The sequence below is a fragment of the Ambystoma mexicanum genome, chromosome 4q, assembly GCF_040938575.1.
Source record: "Ambystoma mexicanum isolate Mex_15411 chromosome 4q, UKY_AmexF1_1, whole genome shotgun sequence".
NCBI lineage: Eukaryota > Metazoa > Chordata > Amphibia > Caudata > Ambystomatidae > Ambystoma > Ambystoma mexicanum.
Window position 1 is genome coordinate 52,393,509 of NC_090928.1, and position 17,904 is coordinate 52,411,412.

At 44.7% G+C, this 17,904-nt stretch overlaps 1 protein-coding gene across 7 annotated transcripts in view; it reads left to right on the plus strand.

Moving 5' to 3' along the window:
• LOC138467455 (zinc finger protein 436-like) overlaps positions 1-17,904 on the plus strand; it is a 252,005-nt gene that overhangs the window by 90,733 nt on the left and 143,368 nt on the right. For all 7 annotated transcript variants that reach the window (XM_069607462.1, XM_069607461.1, XM_069607464.1 and 4 more), the window contains exons 3-4: positions 5,846-5,953; positions 9,331-9,414. In XM_069607462.1, coding sequence (XP_069463563.1) covers positions 5,846-5,953; positions 9,331-9,414 — 192 coding nt within the window. The remainder of the gene's footprint in view (positions 1-5,845; positions 5,954-9,330; positions 9,415-17,904) is intronic.

The window sequence follows — 17,904 nt, forward strand, 5'->3', positions numbered from 1 at the left end:
TCTGCTTTTATTTTATAAGCAAAAAGTAGTACCTACTATTACATATGGGGCTGAAGCACTGAATAAAACTATAAGGAAATTAACTGGTAACATTTAGAAGGTATATTTTGAAAGCGCCTTTTGACTTTCCCAAAGAGCACCCCCATGCCTCCAATTAGATACGAACTGGGCCTCCTTTCATTGATTGCAATTATAGGTTGGAAATGTCTACTGTTTTTAAGGAAATATTTACTGCCAGACTCATAGAAGTCTGGAAGAAAGAATGTTTACAGATCATGTCTGATGCAGACATTTCTTTAGATTTGCTTTTGGCTAATCCTGAGAAAGCAAAATCTAAAATGTGGTTAGCTGATTGGCTTATGACTCGGTCTGCTTGTGGCAAGTATAAAGTATTTGAGATATTCGAAGATGAGACTGAAACTTTTAACATTCTCCCGAAATACCTGGGTACAAATCCGAGTTCCGCATTTCGAATTTTTTTTGGACAAATAAGATTTAATCTCCTTCCTACCCCAGACCTCCTGCGGATTAGATCAAAGGATCCACCGGTTGATGGAAATTGTAGATTTTGCTTGAATGCAACTGAAACTTTAAGGCATCTCTTGTTTGATTGTATCTCTCTATTGGAAACTCTGGTAAATTTAAAACTCAGTGTGTACTGCTAACCAGCAAAAAATGGATTGCAATGTTATACAGTGGCTGATATGTATCCCTGACAATTGTGTTAGTGAATTATGCGATGCATTTAAATCTTAATTAGGCCACTTTATGTGTTTTATATATGCTCTCACACGTAAAATTATTTGATTGATTATAAGTTTTAACCGAAAGGCTTTTGCTGAATTTTGATATTATGAATTGTAACTTTTTTCTATTCTCTTCCTTCCCTTTTTCGGTTTTATTGATTGAGATTGCGTTATATGTAATTAATTCATGTAAAAGTTCATAATTGAGCTGTGAACCCAATACAATAAATACAAATAATAATAATTGTAGAGTGGGGCAAAACTTCACTGATGAAATAATTTTTCCTGAAATGTGAATTTCTATCTCTGTTCTTATAAACTTGTCACTTTTCCATAGTCGGCTACTAAGTAACACGCACTGATCTCTATAATCCATATGTACACTGTGAATTTCTTTATATCTGCCCTTTGTTCTATTTCATGGCTCCCTTTTGGTCTTCATGTTCAATAATGCATGCATTACATTCTTGACGTCAGTCAAAATGCATTTCTATCCTGAATATGAAATGTTGTTTAAATTTGTCCTGAGCACTGAAGATGTTGTCACTTCATTAGCCCCACGTTAGTTATTATAGTGTTTCTATATTTTAACTGAAAGTTTACCATAGAGTTCAGTTTAGTCACCCAGCATATTTTCTCTGATAAACTTAGTGTTGATTCTCCAAGATGGGGTCTGGCATGGATTCACATGCTCCTGAATATTTCCCGTTGTCAAGCCAGGAATCCTTGGTAAAAGAAAAAAACAGTTTCACTTTAGTTTATAAATTGTCTTTCTCCTATAAAACAATCATTGGGTCATACTGCCCTCAGCCAATGACTGCCCTCTCCCTAAGCCCCGCCTTTGGCGACCATCTTCAGATTTTTACTGCACGTTCAAGTGTTGGGAGTCCTCGTGTTTCACTCTTAGAGCTTTCTGCGTTTTCATGCTTTTTTGGATAAGAAAACCCTACTTTTGTTCAATCGAGCCCTTGTGCTCCATCGTTTATTCATCCGATTAACGGGAATCTGTTTTTTTCCATCATCTTTCATCGCCCCTCAAGGGCAAAAAGCATTGAGTGTTCTTCTTGGAAGTTTTCAGAAGGTCATCAGGCCTACACCGTGCCAGATCATGTCGGAGTAGGAGATGGACGGGGCTTCCCTCTTCAAGCTCTGCACCAGCTGCAGTTTGTGGAATGTTTTCATGCACAACAACCATTCCCAGTGCCTTTATTGTCTTCACTCAACACACAAGGGAGAGGATTGCGAGATCTGCCATGGCTTCTCCAAGTGCACATTGAAGGATCGGCACGTCCGGCTGGCGGTGTGGCTCAAAGCCAGGGCCTCTACACAGGCTTCTAAGTCCTTTGATGGTGCTCCATCCATGGGGGCACAAGATGAGGCCAAACACTGTGAGTCCGCTTCCGTCGGGTTCGCCGCGCAAGTGGGTCCTGCGATAGTCAGGGTGCGTTCACCATCTCCATCACCCTCAATCTCCAGCCATTGTGCCAGTTCTTTGTCAAAGAGAAAGTGAGCTACCCTGGGGAAGCTGTGAGAGAAGCCAGATAAAGCCAAGCAGGACAAAATGTCCGACCTGCCAGTCAAGGCCCAGGTGATCCAGGACAAATCGTCCTCTTCTATTGAGATGGTGGCTGCTGCCCTCTCAAGGGCGAAAGGGGCTGACCCGAAGGGTACCCCGGTGGCGGTCAGTGTGGCTCTTCCTCCCAAGCGGGAGGTTTCAGCCAGACCAGTGGAGAAGACTCCGGAAAAGAAGATGCCCTAGACCGACCCCTCAGGACCCAAAGAAGGGGGAGCGCGCAGGAGCTCCAGGGTATGGATATCTCCTTGTCCGACGAGGAAGACCTAGTTTCCGTCCACACCATCCTGGAGGAGGGTGGTGATGACGAGAACGTCAAGAGGATGCCCACCGGAGGCAGCGACGACGGAGGGAGCGAGGATATAGGTGCTGGGCTCAGCGTCCCTGTTCCCCAGGCACCTACCAGAAATCTGTTGCAGGATATTCTCTTGACCCTCCACACCATGGTGTCGGAGATTCAGAAGAGGATGCTGACGGCGCCACCAGCGACAGACCTGTTGACACTGGGGCCACCAACGCCGAAGAAGAGGAGGAGACACCCTACACCTCTGCTCCAACCGTCGCTGCCCTCCCCACTAGAGATACAGGGGCAGACACGGCGACGACAGACACAGACGACGGACAACGGCGGAATCTCTCTGTCACCAAAGGCTTCTCTGCCGGACAAAGGGGGTTTCTTCCACTCCATGATCGTCCGTGCGTCGGAACTCATCCAACTCACCCCGGAAGAGAAGGAGGGCTTCCTGTATCAGCACCGGGAGGTGAAAAGGAAGACCATTCTGTCGGTACGACTCCTGAACAACGTCTGGGATGAGAGGCTGGCGCTGCTGAAGAACCCTGCCTCAGCCCCGGCGAAGAGGGACCGGCTAGAGAAGAAATACTGGGTGCCGGAATCTGCACCCAAATGTCTGCAGTCGCAACCATCGCCGGACTCGGTGATCTCGACTGCAGCTAGGAAGAAGTCATCCAACCCGTCGTCATCAATCTCTGTCCCCCTGTACGGCGAGGGGAAGAAATTGGACTCTGTGGGACGGAAGATCATTTACTCTACGGCGACGACGGTCAAGGCGGCCAACGCCTTAGTGATCCTGGCCAGGTACGACCGGGAGCTATGGTACAAGATGGCTCTGATCCTGGATTTTCTCCCCGAGGACAATCGGGCAGAGGCAATGAAGATCCTTCAGGAAGGCGAATTGGTGTCGGACCACGCCATCACCATGGTCCTGGACATTGCCGGGAAGGGGGTCTGCCAGATGGGAACGGGTTTGCCTCTGTCGCCGTGGCTGGCTGAAGGCCACCAATTTCAGAAAGGAGGTCCAGACGAGGTTCCTGGACATGCCGTTCAACAGAGATAATCTTTTCGGCAAGGCCGTCGATGAATCTCTTCAGGCCATCAAGACTGACACGGAGATGGCCCGTGCCCTGGGCACGCTGCAACAGCAATGTCCGACCTTTCGTCTCTGAGGAGGGAAGTCGGGTAGATCTTCGAACAGTTTCGGCTGTGGAATGTCCTCTTAGCGCCAACCCTCCCATTCCACGACCCAGGAAACCTATAAGGGTCATTTGAAGGCCTTCGTAGGTGGCCGCCGTCGTCATCAAGGCTCCCAAGGCGGCACACCGGCCTCCAAGTAGGACTGAACCAGCCAAGGCACCGGGCCCTCACCCATGCACCACCCCAGTGGGAGGCCAGCTGGCAAACATCGTCAGCGCGTGGGAAAACATCTCCACCGATCAATGGGAGCTGAACACTCTCGCCCATGGATACACTTTGAAATTTCAGCTGAAGTATCTGCGAATACCACCGGTGGCCCGGCAGGAACAACACATCCCTCAGCTGCTGCTGGAGGTTCGGGCCATTTTAACAAAAGGGCCGATAGAGCTGGTTCCGAAGCGACTCCAGGGCTCCAGAGTTTACTCAAGATACTGTCTGGTAAGAAAAAAGACTGGGGGCTGGAGGCCCATTCTCGATTTACAACGACTCAACAAGTACATCAAGTCCCAGAAGTTCAGGATGGTCACGTTGCAGTACGTGCTCGGCCAACTGGAGGAGGGAGAATTTCTGTCATTGTTGAATTTAGAGGACGCATACTTCCATGTCCCCATTCACAAATAACATTGCAAGTTCCTGCGCTTCGTCGTACAAGGGAAGCACTACCAGTTCAGGGCTCTCCCCTTCGGACTGAAGTCGGCGCCCAGAGTCTTTACAAAGTGCCTGACTTCGGTGGTGGCCCATCTACGACTACAGGGAATTCATGTGTACCCATACCTCGACAACTGGCTCACCCGAGCCAAGTCATGGGACATTGCCATTGATCACGCAGAGAGGACTGTCCGGATGCTCACGGAGCTGGGGTTCTTGGTGAACTAGGCAAAATCCTGCTTGACTCCATCGCAGAACGTGCTGTTCCTGGGGTCCAGACCAGTGTCCTGCCTGGCGGCTACGTCGGAGGAGAGGATAGCAGCCCTTTTGGGCAAGGTGCATCGGCTGTTTGCACTGAAGTTCGCCACGGTAAAAACCATCAAGTCGCTGCTCAGCATGATGTCGTCATGAAGTCGTCGTGCATCTACCTGATCCGGATCTGCAGGTTGCAGATTAGCCCGCTCCAGGAATTCCTGGATGCCTGTTGGGTCCAGGTGTCCGGAAGCTTGAAGGACAGGATCATGCTCGACAAGGAGTTCCATCGAGCCATAAGGTGGTGGGGCATGTGCTCCAATATCGCCAGGACGTGGACCTCCAGAGCCCCTCATACCAGGAGACTGTCACGACGGACGCTTCCCTGGAGGGGTGGGGAGCACACAACAGTCCTCTCCACGCTGCAGTGATTGTGCAACAACGGCATTCCTGTCTGATGTGCCCCTGCTTGACATCTGCAGGGCTGCTTCGTGGAGGTCTACACACACCTTCACTAAATTCTACTGCGTCGACAGAGATTCCAGGGAGGGGTCCAGAGTCGGCCAAGCAGTGCTATGCAACCTGTTTGCTTGAAGGTGAGCCTGTTGAGGAGGTAAGAGTAATTGCTTCTGTTGAGCCTTGCCACCTCCCGTGGTTGTGTATGTATGTATTGCTGTGTATTCTTTATTCATGAGCATGTGAATCCATGACAGACCCCATGCTGGAGAAGGAACAAGTTACTTACCTGTAACTGTTGTTCTCCAGCATGGATCTGGCATGGATTCACATGCAACACTGCCCCTCTTCTTGGTCATACTGCCACTTTACATGCTATCAAATCTGAAGATGGCTGCCAGAGGCGGGGCTTAGGGAGAGGGCATTCATTAGCTGGGGGCAGTTTGACCCAGAGCCCAGAGATTGGTTTATAGGAGAAAGACAGTTTATAAACGAAAGTGAAACAGTTTTTTCTTTTACCGAGCATTCCCGGCCTGACGACGGGAATTTTCATGAGCATGTGAATCCATGCCAGACCCATGCTGGAGAACAACAGTTACAGGTAAGTAAGTTGTTCCTTCTTGTCATTGCACAAGGCCTTCTGAATAAATCGTTGTTTTTGTTTTCTTTTAATTACAGGTCCTCTTATTGCTACCACTGTCAGTTCAATAAGGGCTAAAGAAAAAGAACTGTGTTCCATGGATGTACAGTACTCTGAGACAAGACACAGGATTACTAATTCTCCAAGTGAGTAAAAAGTTCTTTTTCTCTCACCTGTTAGTGATTTGGCCTGGCTTCCCCAGAGCCAACCGGTACTTGCACAGTCTGTTCGCAGTCACCTGGAGATACATACAAGTACAATTCAAATATACCATCCATACCAGCTACCTTTAAAACAGTAATAGAAAATTGTACTAGAACTACCAATTTAGTGGACGAAAATAGCTGCACCAGAAGAAGAGAGAAAGTGAAACACTCCCTTTGGTTTAGCTAGAGCTGAGAGCAGAGGTGAAATTACAAAACCTTTACAGTAAACAAAGTGATATGGGGGAAAAGAAAAAGCAAGCCACATAGAGGAGAAAGAAAAAGTGACCCAGCTAAGGAACATGTAAGAAAGCGATTACCAAAGATGAAGTAGAGAGCAGTGTAGTTTGCTGACTTTCACTTGAGTGTTTGTTGTCATTGACCTTGCTTCTGATATGGTGTTATTAGCCAATGTATCAATTCCTGAAAAGGCTCACTGTTCTTTTTTTTGAATTACTGAAGCTTGGGCTATATGATCAGATTCAACTGTATCTGATGGCATCAGCGCCTTGTGTTCTGGTCTTGGGGATCAATGAAGGAACCCTAAAATCCCTTTTGCACCCCATAGACTATATTTCAGACTCTTACCTGTTTAACGGTTTGCTCCGACATTTCAAACTCATCCCCATTAGCTTGGATCATGAGTATCCCTATGTCGTATATGTTTATTCATTAGTGGGAGTTGGATGGTGATCAGATCCAAGCAGTTGATTAAAGTCCTCTTGGGAGCTTGAAAACAAGGGTAATTATCCAGCATCTTATACAGGTTTCCTTCCATCTCTCCCTCTTTGCATTGAAGAACAGCTTTATAGTAGTCCTACCAATTTCACTTTCAAGAAAGCTTCATTCCACTATCACAGTTTCTGGATGTCTGCTCAGGGTCATTTGCATGAGTTCTTTTTTCCATTATTTAATGGAGAGACATTGAGGTAGATGATCTCTGTGGTTATTGCCAGTTTTCTTTATAATGTTACTAGCAGGTGTACCTGTGCTTTGCACAGTAATTCCTACTTCAGTCTGAGTTTGAAGTTTATTTAATGAACTAAATCAATGCCTCTTTGTAGACAATATTGCTAGTCTTTTCTGTAGGAGATTTTAATTGTAATAGGTTATTTATAACACGCTTAATACACAGAGGTTTCTAAGCGCAGACCCGGGGATCGAACCTGTGTTGCTCCATGTCACCTTGCTTCCAAGGCGAGGACATTAAGCTATCCTCCCGAGACTGTGTGAAATGTAGCTGATAGGTTCGGGCAAGTACCTTGCTTTTTTAGCGTATTGATGACCCTGGCTCTTTTGAAAACAGAGTGAAAGAAAGCAGAGTCAAAGGACAGGTTGAAGAATGCAGCTTGGTGAGAGGCAACTAAAGGGACAATACGCTTGACCAGCTGAGGAGCAACAGAGTCTGATGGGGCACAAGAGGGGTTAGCTTTCATCAGTAGACATACCACTTTGTCAGTATTAGTGTGACTAAAGTGGTTGATGGAGGCAGAGGATGATGGTAGAGTTGGCAGAGTGTAAAATGTATTTTATTTATTTATGGTTCGCTTATCAGGCTCTTATACAGCAAGTGAGGAAGGAAGTGTGAGGAAGGTCAGGAGAGTGTCTCTAATTTTGTAAATATTTGCAGCGAAGTATTCAGCTAGTTCATTAGCTCTGAAAGTGGAGTTGATAGTCATAGGGCCTCATTACAAGTTGGGCAGTCTAGAAATAAAGTGCCAGTAATAGCGTATACCAGCATTTTTCCGGACAAGCCAACTACAAGTGTGCCGGTAGGGTGGAGGATTTACCTCCAGCTCCAAGCTGGAGGTATACCCTACCAGCAAAAACCTGCCGATATTACCGGCCCGGTAACACTGGTGCTAGTAATACCGTTTGCCGCATCCCTCCAGATCGGCGGGATACCGGCAAACTCGTAATGAGGCAGGAGTGAGTTAAATTATATTGCAATGTTTCCCTCCACTTATAGGATAATGTTACCAATGCCAAAGTAGGACAGACTGAGCACTACCTTTGCCCTACTCAAAATCCTTACAGGGCAAATTAATATTAGATTTGTATAATGTGTTCACTTGCAAGGGTACCGCATCAAAGTGCTTGTGTGGCATATGCACAAAAAATAGGAAGCATCCTAGTAGCCTGCTTACTTACAATCAGTATCCACAATTTGAGCTGACAGTTGGGTTACATAGTGTGGGTGATGCTTTTGCTAAGGCACCATGAGTAACAGAAATTCTGGTGCTTGAACTTTATTCATATTACAACATAAAACAAGTGGATGTATGTACAAGTCTGGTAACCTTTCACATGGCCAAGGTAGGCAGGGTCAAGGTTGTCGGGTAATATCTAAATGTGGCCTGAGGATGAAGGTAGAGTCATAACGTATACGTGCAGTAAAGTCAAGTATTGGGGTAATGTGGGTGGGAAGGGAAGGTTATCTGGTTAATTTGTGTTAGATCTTCTGTTCCTGGAGCTTCTTTTTCATATTCGTTTTAATCTCTTGAGGGTGTATTCTGTTTTTAGGTTTTTAAGGTCACACTTGCATTTTATAGCAATGTAAATAGGCTAGACCAGAATATCAAGACTAGCTACTAAAATGTAGCTTTAAGAGAGGAACCAAATGTCCAGCAACTGCTGTGGCTTGTGCACTTTTTAATTCTTCAGAAGGTGGGAATTGTGTGTATGCGCTGCTAAAACTCTTCTGAGAGGCATTCGGAAGGAACCTGGGCAAGCGCACATGTGCACCGTAAAGAGGGAACTTTGCCCCAGACAATCAGTGCATTGACGATTCTTTATTTATTTTGTCCCCATGGCATAGATTAGACAAGAGAGTAAAATCAGCGTACTCTGTAGAAATAGGGTCTTTCGAATACGGGATGGTTACATCCTGATAATAAGTATACTTGCACTATTTGTATACTATAATAGCACTTAAGTGCACGCCCTGCTTTATTAGCCCAGGAGTAGTTTTGACAACCTATGTATTGAATCTTTTTGCCCTGAAAGAGGTTTGAGGCTGTGAGAGGCTTCATGTCTGACGTGCATTTCATGAAACACTGTACATAGGTTGAATTAGTAGAAACTGTGGGAAGTGTATTACTTGAACTATACATGAATGTTTTCTGTTCTCCTATGGTTATACTACAGCTTGCTCTACTACTACCAGACACACGGTCACTGGTAGCTATGTGGATTCTTTAAATAGTAAACATTAAAAAGGCAAGATAGTGAAACGATTACAACAGATGATAAGAATGCAAGAAACATAAATGTATTCAAGAGAAGTGGGTAAATCATGGATTTCTGTTTTCTTAAATCAGGAAATACTGCGGACGATCCAGAGGTGCTGCGAATGATGAATGATGATGAATCTCTGCTTCTGAACAATCCACACAGTTCCAAAGGTAGGCAAAGAGTTAGCTGCTTCACGTAAGTTGAGGAAGCCCTGTGATGTCTCAGATTCAAAACCCATTATAGAAAGCTCCATACTTGTTGCACCATTTTTATGGTTTACTTGCTTTGCACACTTTACAAAGATGGACTTGTGCGTGCACGTTCCAGCGTTTAAGAAGCAGTCTACGGTATCTGCCATCAAGTTGTATTATCGGCTGACACACACAATGCAGCCTTTTGCCTCCATGCGAGACCCGTTGTCTCATCGAGTGACCTCTGCTTGATTAATCTCCTTTTCCCCCCATCCCCGATATGCCTAAAGAAAAAGTAACGGAATCTCTCAGTGTCTCCATGGTATGGTGCAAGATGAAAAATGTGCTGCCCATGTGCAAGATTTTGCCTGAGCCGAGTGGATGGAGATGTATGGGGATATGTTGAAACTCATCTGTACTTTTGCAGGCTTTACTGACACATCTTTGGATTGGCGGTGGATGTGAAATGGTCCTCTGAATGAGGTGTAATCATGAATGCTGGCTTTGAATACCACCTCTTCCAACACCTTTTTGGAATTGGCATTGGCTTGGAATTTTTTATTTATTTATTAGAGATAATTAAAAAAGCAACCTGATGCCATAGACAATACATTATGCAGCTTATCTTGTGGCTTGGATGGCCGTAGGGAAAAGTTTTAACGCAGGCTTACAAATCCACGTCCATGTTAATCGCCATTCTTCAGCCCCCCTTGGCATCAAATGCAGTTTTCTGAAAACTTTTCTGAAATTTTATTTGCTTTTGAAAAGTCAAAGTTTTAATCCACAAACAGTACAAATGGGAACAGACAGGTCCTATACTCCTTAATATTATGAAAGGACCACAACCTATGCATCAGGTAAGTCAAACTTCTTCTTATTCATCTCTATCATTAGTGGCCACCGGCTTCACAGCATGCCTTTGGCAACTGACTTTCTCTAACCACCCACACTCCTCATTCTATATTCGCATTCCAGATTCTAACTGGAATGTAGAGTGCTACACACCTTTCTTCCTTATAATTCAACAACCCAGGGAGAGGGCATCAACATTCACACTCTAAGAATAACCAACGAACAACAACGGAAACAAAACTCCTAACTATGTACAACCTTTTCTACCACTTGTCCAATCAGTGAAATATTAACTCACATACGCGTAACTCAAATACTCCTTCAAAAAACTTGGTCTGCGACACTCCCTCCTTGGCCTGCCCCTCCTGCAAACTTCCCCATTCTCCTCCCATCACACTCTTCCTCCATCTCTTGCTTCCCACATCATGCTCCCACTCACATCTCTCACCTTCGACTTCTTGAACACTCTATGTGAGTTCCATACTCTTTATCTGAAGTCGTAACTAACCCATGCAGCCTCTTCACCACTTCAGTAGGCTCTGACGAACCTCTTGTTCCCATGGGAAGCTTTACATGCACCCAATCACCTGCTCTAACATCCACCTCCTTGGACACCTTACACAGGTCAAAATTGACTTTATTATCCCTCTGTCTGCTTCTAATGTTCTCTCTGACAGTACCAAAATTAATCTTACTAATGCAAGCCCTGGCTAACCACAGTGGACATACACTAGTGTTGGGTTTCTCTCTCTCAGCATCTGAAAGGGAGACACCCCTGTGGTGGACTGGGGAGTAAACCGGTGAGCCACAACAGTCTCACCCACAGCCTTCCTCTGATCACTCCGTTCTGAAATGGCACTGCGAATACTGTCCTTAATAACCCAGTTGAAGCGTTCTATTATCCCATTCATTTCGGGATAATACACTGCACTGGTGCGGTGCCATCTGCTTCCCCTGCACAGTCAAGATTTCTACAATATGTGCCTCTTCAGGTTTTCTCGCCTCTGGTTCGGTTTTCTTTTCTAGCTCTTTTACACACTTGTACATATGCTCGACTTCCTTTGCCACCCGCAGCACTTCCTCCAAGGATATATTGTTCTTTGCCCAGAGGGCTTCCCTCACTTTAACGTCACTGCATTCAAGCATTAACTGGTCTTGCAGGACTTCCTGAAGAGTGTTTTGAAAATCACAAGTCAAGGCCAATCCTCTCAGAGCCGTCACATATTGTTCCACTGATTTATTTTGCTCCTGCTTCCATTTGCCAAAATGATACCTCTCTAAAACAATATTAAAAATGTTCGCATGATCTTTGTCAATCATTCTTAGGCATTTCAGACATATTGCTCGACTCCTCCTTAGACAAGACTAGCAGATGTTCGTATTCATCTTGACCCTAATTGCCAAGACAATGCATCAACAAACATTTCTTCCTTTCACTGGAAATATTTGGTCCATGCACTGCTTGCTCGCTTTCAGGGTATAGCCGGTTCCCCATGTGTCTTCAAAAAGTAATTAGGTGGAGGCAAACCTTGCATCTTATGTATTTTATTGCACCTTGAATATGTCCTTGGCCATTTTGTTTTATTCCAGTGTGTCCAGTGCGTACACTCGCACCTTCAACAATCTTTAACAATCAATCAAACTGCACGTTTCAGAGTCTTATGGCATTGATTAACCCGAGTTCCGCTACTTATCCTCAGCAGCACTGACACAAAGAAGAAGAACAATAATAACGATTTCTTTGTCCTCTCTCCTTTTCTCCCCCCCACTGAGATGAGGAGGAACAAATAACGGTTACATTGTTCATGCCAAAGAAAATAAATCCAACATGGCCACATGCTTCCTGACGTTATAGGGTCCTTTATTGTAAACGCTTTGTTGTCTTCATGGAGTATGTACAATTACGTCTACAGGGCCATTCCTCTAATAACATGCCTTCGGCCAACAGCATGGCAAGCTCGCGCTAGCACTGGAGCTCACATGATGCCTGCAGCCGAGGACTCTCACTGCCTGCCCTTCTTTATGCCAGAACAGCACAGACAAAACCCAATACTATTTAATCTTCAAATATTCTTTATTCGGCTGTAAGCCATAAAAGAGAGAATAAAACATAAAAAAACACTAACCAAATTATTAAAACGGGCTCAAATACATAACCTGCCCCCTAAAAGCACCCATCACATCAGTATAACATACACACATATATTTAAAAATATAAAAACAGTGCAATAGTAAAATCATGAAAACTGCTAAAAGCTCATAGAAAAGAATATTGTAAAAGGAAAAACCCGTTGACAGTAAACGTCAACTAGCTATGTCAGGGCTAACACCTACCAACCCACTCCCTCACCCCTTCTCTCTCTGCACTTGCATGTTCTGAATGCTCATAAGGCCTTGTAGGTCCGCCTCTATCTTTCATTGTTATATTTATTTTTCAATCCCATGTTCCCTCCCTGTTTCCCGCTTTGAAACAGAATTTACTTGATGTATAAGAGCCTTACAAAATGCACAATAAATAACAATAAATAAAAACAAATAAAATGGTAAAAGAGCAGGAGTTCTTCTCGGAAGGTTCCTCTGATTTTCATCGCTCTCCTAAGGAAAGGGCGCTGAGCCCTTGGCATGTACCCAGAGTCTGCTTTTAACAAGAAGTAAATGGCTGGCTGACATTGAGTGAGGTTGGATTGCCTTAAAACAGGCAGAATCGTTTGTCTTCGAATTTCGCTATAAGCTGGGCAGAAGAGGATAAAATATAATAAATCGTCACATTCTTAAAATAATAATAATAATAATAATTTGGCACTTATATAGCTCTACAAACCCTCAGGTATCTGAGCGCTGCTTATTATTATCCACATACTGGACAGCTAGTACCCGCTGAATAGCCCTGCCAATGACTAGTGTTAATCTTTAATCTCAAACAGTCAAAATGAGCCCTTGTAATCAGGCAACGATCTGATGGATAGTAGTTGAACAAAAGGTAAGATTGTAGCAAACCCAGGATACCAATAATGGCATGCCTCCTATTAGTATTAATCCTGAGTTCATTCTATTCCCTTTCTTCCAGGATTCTAGATTTGAAACCTTCCGGATAGCTTGTAATTTGGGTCTTAGATAATAGGACTTCCGGGGGGAAAAAGTGTATATGCATTTACGCTAGCGATGCTTCCTTTAAGATATTTAAACCAGGGGATTCGATTGGCTCCATCAATTTTCAGAACTTTCTTAATAAAAAAATGAGGTAAGAAGGCATTAGCGTTTGACAAAATTCTGAGCCAGTGTAATAATGGGGCCAGAAGCCAAGTGTCTTCCAAGAATCCTATGCCCAGTTCCACATGAACTGCAAAATTTGCGGCCGAGCCTTGCAAACCCAACAAGTTTTAAAGAATTCTTTTTCGCCCACCTGTAATCCCACAACCTTGCTAAAACCCCACAAACTAGCTCCATAGTTGTTTGAAGCCAATGTTTGGGTATTATAAACCTTAAGGATCATTTGTAATAGTTTGCCACAACACATACCCATAAAGCGAGCTACCCCACCCAGGCTTTGTGTCATTTGTATTTTTTGTTTGGCCACATGCACTGCCCCTGTCAGGGAGCTAGAAATGGGCATACCTAAATAGTCAATGTTAGGGAGAATTCTCAGAAATGTGCTAATTCCTCTCTACCTTAGAGACCCCCAGCTCTTTTGCTGAACTTTGAGACTTTGTACTTTCAATCCAATGTGTTTTCTGTGTTTCTTTTGGTTTTGGAGTCTGACAAACATAGGCATCATCTTTTTACATTGTGGCACACAGCACCTTCAGTGCAGTGGCAAAGGGAAGTCTTTCAGATTTCCCAAAGATTTAAATACTTTCTCTTGGATAGACTACTGTTTCCACGAGCAGTGAAGTGAAATTGACTTTACTTACATTTGTAACTTTCTAGACCCAGCACACACTATCTTACGGTAGGTTGCTGGAGGGGTTACTTAGTATCCCCTTTTGGGTAGTTTCTCATGTAACATGTTTATGTTACCCTTTCTACAATTAATGGCTGGTGGCAGTGTTTTACTTTGAACTAATGTTGTGTGTTTTTACCACGGGCTGCGTTCGCAGCTGCAGTGAAGCACCCATGGGTGCCCATTTTGGCAAAATGTCCCGGTCTTCTTTTTTCGCCATTTCTTGTTGGAAAGGTCCTTCTTGAGATTTACACTGTACACCAAACCAGGTTTGGTCCCTTTGTTCATTTTGTCTTTGGCAGGATTCACGAGTGAAGCCCCCCTCTGGCTCCAGGATGTTTGGCATGGGCAGGAAGTGAGGGAGGTGCCCGAAACTCCCTGTGCTTATTGCCCTTGGTTACAGGAATGCACCCAAAGGTGATTGGCCGGCCGGCTGTCTGGCAAGTACAGCCACCCTGCTGTGTGATAGACAGCTAGGCTGGAATGAATGGGAGAAACCTGCATAAAAGGCGAGGCTTTTTTGCTTGGAAGCAGAGTCGACCACTGGACGAAGGAATCCGAAGAAGAACTTGGAGGCGACGCCTGCTGCAACTCCTGGACCTTTGGTTTGCCCGGTGAAGCCCTGCTGCTGTGCTGAAGCTCCGAATTCGCCTCGACTAGAGAAGCCCTACAAGGACGACTTCTCCCCTTGAGTTGGTGGGACCAATCAACTCCAAACGTGAACTCGTCTGGGCATCCTCTCGAAGCTGTCTGTACTTCTGCTGCTGCTGCAGCTGTTGGAACCGAAGTGCCAGGGAGAGGAACACCAGATTGGGTGCATCACTTTTAAGTCGGACCCGAGCTCCAGGAAGATCCTCTGGTCTCCCGGGAAGTAGGACTAACTGAGCCTGAGCCACCTCAACACAGTGCGGGGCCCAGATGCGAAGAAAGTCTGAAGTGGTAACCGAGAACCGCGGTGGGGCTATTTGCTGAGACACGAGGAGCTGAAACCGCGAAGTGCTGCTGAATTGAAGTTTGTCATTTGCTGCTGCTGACCGTCCCATTGCAGTGCAGGAGTCCCCAGAAGTCCGCCCTATCGTCCCCATGACTGAGGCCCAGGAACAACAGCCTCTGCAGAGCTGCACAGGAACAGAAGCCAGCTGGAACCATTTCTTCTAACCAAAGGTACTGTACAGTGTAAGAGAACTTACCTATTGTTGTGTAGCCTTACTTGTTCTCAGTTGAGACTTGTCTTAGTTGCTTCTGTAGAGTTGCTTACAGCTTTACTCCCCACAAGCCTAAACAGCTTGTGGCCTTACATTGATTCCACTTTTTCTACAAAGACTTCTAAAACATTGTGCAACACTTTTACTTACCTGCAAGAAGTGCTTCAGCTCACCTAGACTTTTGCCCAATTGACATTGGCTGGCCTGGCTCCCTGAATGACTCTTCTTCCCTCTGACTGTGTGTTTTACCTTCCTTCCAGGAAAGGGTTAACTTACTTTGCATTGGGGAGTTTGAAAAGTACTTACCTGTTTCAGAATATTTGTTTGATCTCTTGTTTTATTCTGATTACCTTTTCTTTGACACCAATCTCAGTATTGCTCTAAATGTACTAGTGATCTATTAATGTCCAAGTGTCCTAGCTCTTTAAGTCACCTGAGGGTGTAGGAAGTGTCTGTGTGCCATCCCCAATGGGTACTTGCTGATTTAGAGAACTAAGAGTGTGTAGTTTGGAGTGTATTTGAGTGTTACTATTATATTGCCCCTTCTAAAGAAGGCTTATTCAAACTGACTGTTAAATTAATTGTTTGTTTATTTGGATACCTGTCACTGTGAATCTCTGTGTAACTACACTACTGCTCACATTGACCCCTCTTGAGATAAGTCTGGCTGCTCAACCTCACTACCAACCTGTGTAGTACAGTCTTATACCAAAGGTTGAGTTCCTATTGCCAGGAGGACAAGGTTGTGTAGTTACCCCAAGGGTACTTAACAAACTCTTGCCTAACAGTCAAATTCTGTGACTTTTGGAATCACTGCTCCTAGACACTGCATGTTGCACATCTTTGAAACCGTTTTGCTCAGTGAGCATGCCATAACAGCCGATTTAGCAGAGTTGACTACCAAGTCTATGTCAGATATGAATTGCGTATAAGTGGTAATTAACCGTTGGAGAGCCCTAGGTGTGCGCATAATAAGGATGGTATCGTCTGCATTAGCAAGCACCGAAAGGGCTCTATTCCACACTCTAGGGTAGTCTGCCTTGGTGTTCACTAAGCCTTGTTCTAAACCATTAATATAAAGTATGAACAAAACTGGAGCCAAGACACAGTCTTGGTGCACTCCCTTGTTGACCTCGAAATAAGGAGTACATCTTGCTCTCTGTATCGTATGCAGGCTCTATTATTTACATGGACCGCCTCAAGGAGCAAATTAAATCCACCGAGCAATCCAAGGACCTGAGCACACCCCACAATTTTGACCTGGTGATTTTGTCAAAGGCGGTGCTCGGATCCATGAAAGCCACATATATTGGTTCCCTTCTGATGTAAATCGAGGGGGACATCACAAAATATACATTGAATGCTGGTTCATAAGTTCCCACCCCCAGCCTAAATCCCAGTTGAATATCTGATGAAATGGAATTTGTCAATATCCACTCTTCGAGATGCTGCGAAACCACCCTCCCAAAAACTTTAAATGTAGAATCCAAGAGGGATATGGGGCAGTAGGAGACTGGGCTCACAATCACCTTTTTTTTAAAATAGGATAAATAATTGCGTCTTTCCATGAAGAGGGAATAGCCCCAGATCACAGTATGGCATTAAAAGAGATGATCAACAAGGGTGCCCAAAGATCCAGGAAAAAATCCATAGGTACTGCATCAGGACCAGGGGCCTTATTATGGGCTTGGATAATTATTGCTTGGGTACCATCTCCCGGCCGACATTCCAGGGATCCCGCTGTGAAAGAAGAACATTCCCCTCCTTCCTGCTGGCCCTGGTAAAGTGCTGCAAAGTGTTCCATCTAAGCAACAGCTTCAACAGTTGTCTTAGGATCTTTCCTACCACATTTGTATTTAGGCCCAGAGGTGGCCACTTTCCAAAAAGCTTTAGACTCTTTATATTTGGAGGCCTCAACCAGGGCTTCCCAGGCCTGTAGATCGAGCTCCTTCTTGCAGGTTTCAATTGCTATCTTGTAGGAAGCCCTGGCCTGAATAATCACGCTTTTAGTAGTGCACCCAGATTTTAGGGTGGACAAGAGAGCTGTTTTGCCAGTTTACACTCATCATTAAACCACCCCTATTCTGCCTCTGCCTTTTTCCCATTTCCTGGACGAACATACCAGAGACCTTATTCATTGCATTTTAAAACAAATACACCATAACAAGCATGGGTTTCTCATTCTTAAGGATGTCTTGAATCAAATGTAAATTAGGGGTGACTACCTGATGTTGTATTCTAGAATTGTTCTGCTTTACCCACTTAATCCTGCACTTACCAGGTGAAGCATCCTCAGCCTGATCAAGATGGGGGAACTGTACAGAGATAGAATTGTACCTTTGCCACAGGATACTAGCGCGATTGGGGAAGTGGTCACTACATGGCTTATCCATGACCTGAAATCTTCCACCATATACCAATGGAAAACCAGAATACAAAAATAATCAATCGTGGAGGAACCTCGATAATTTT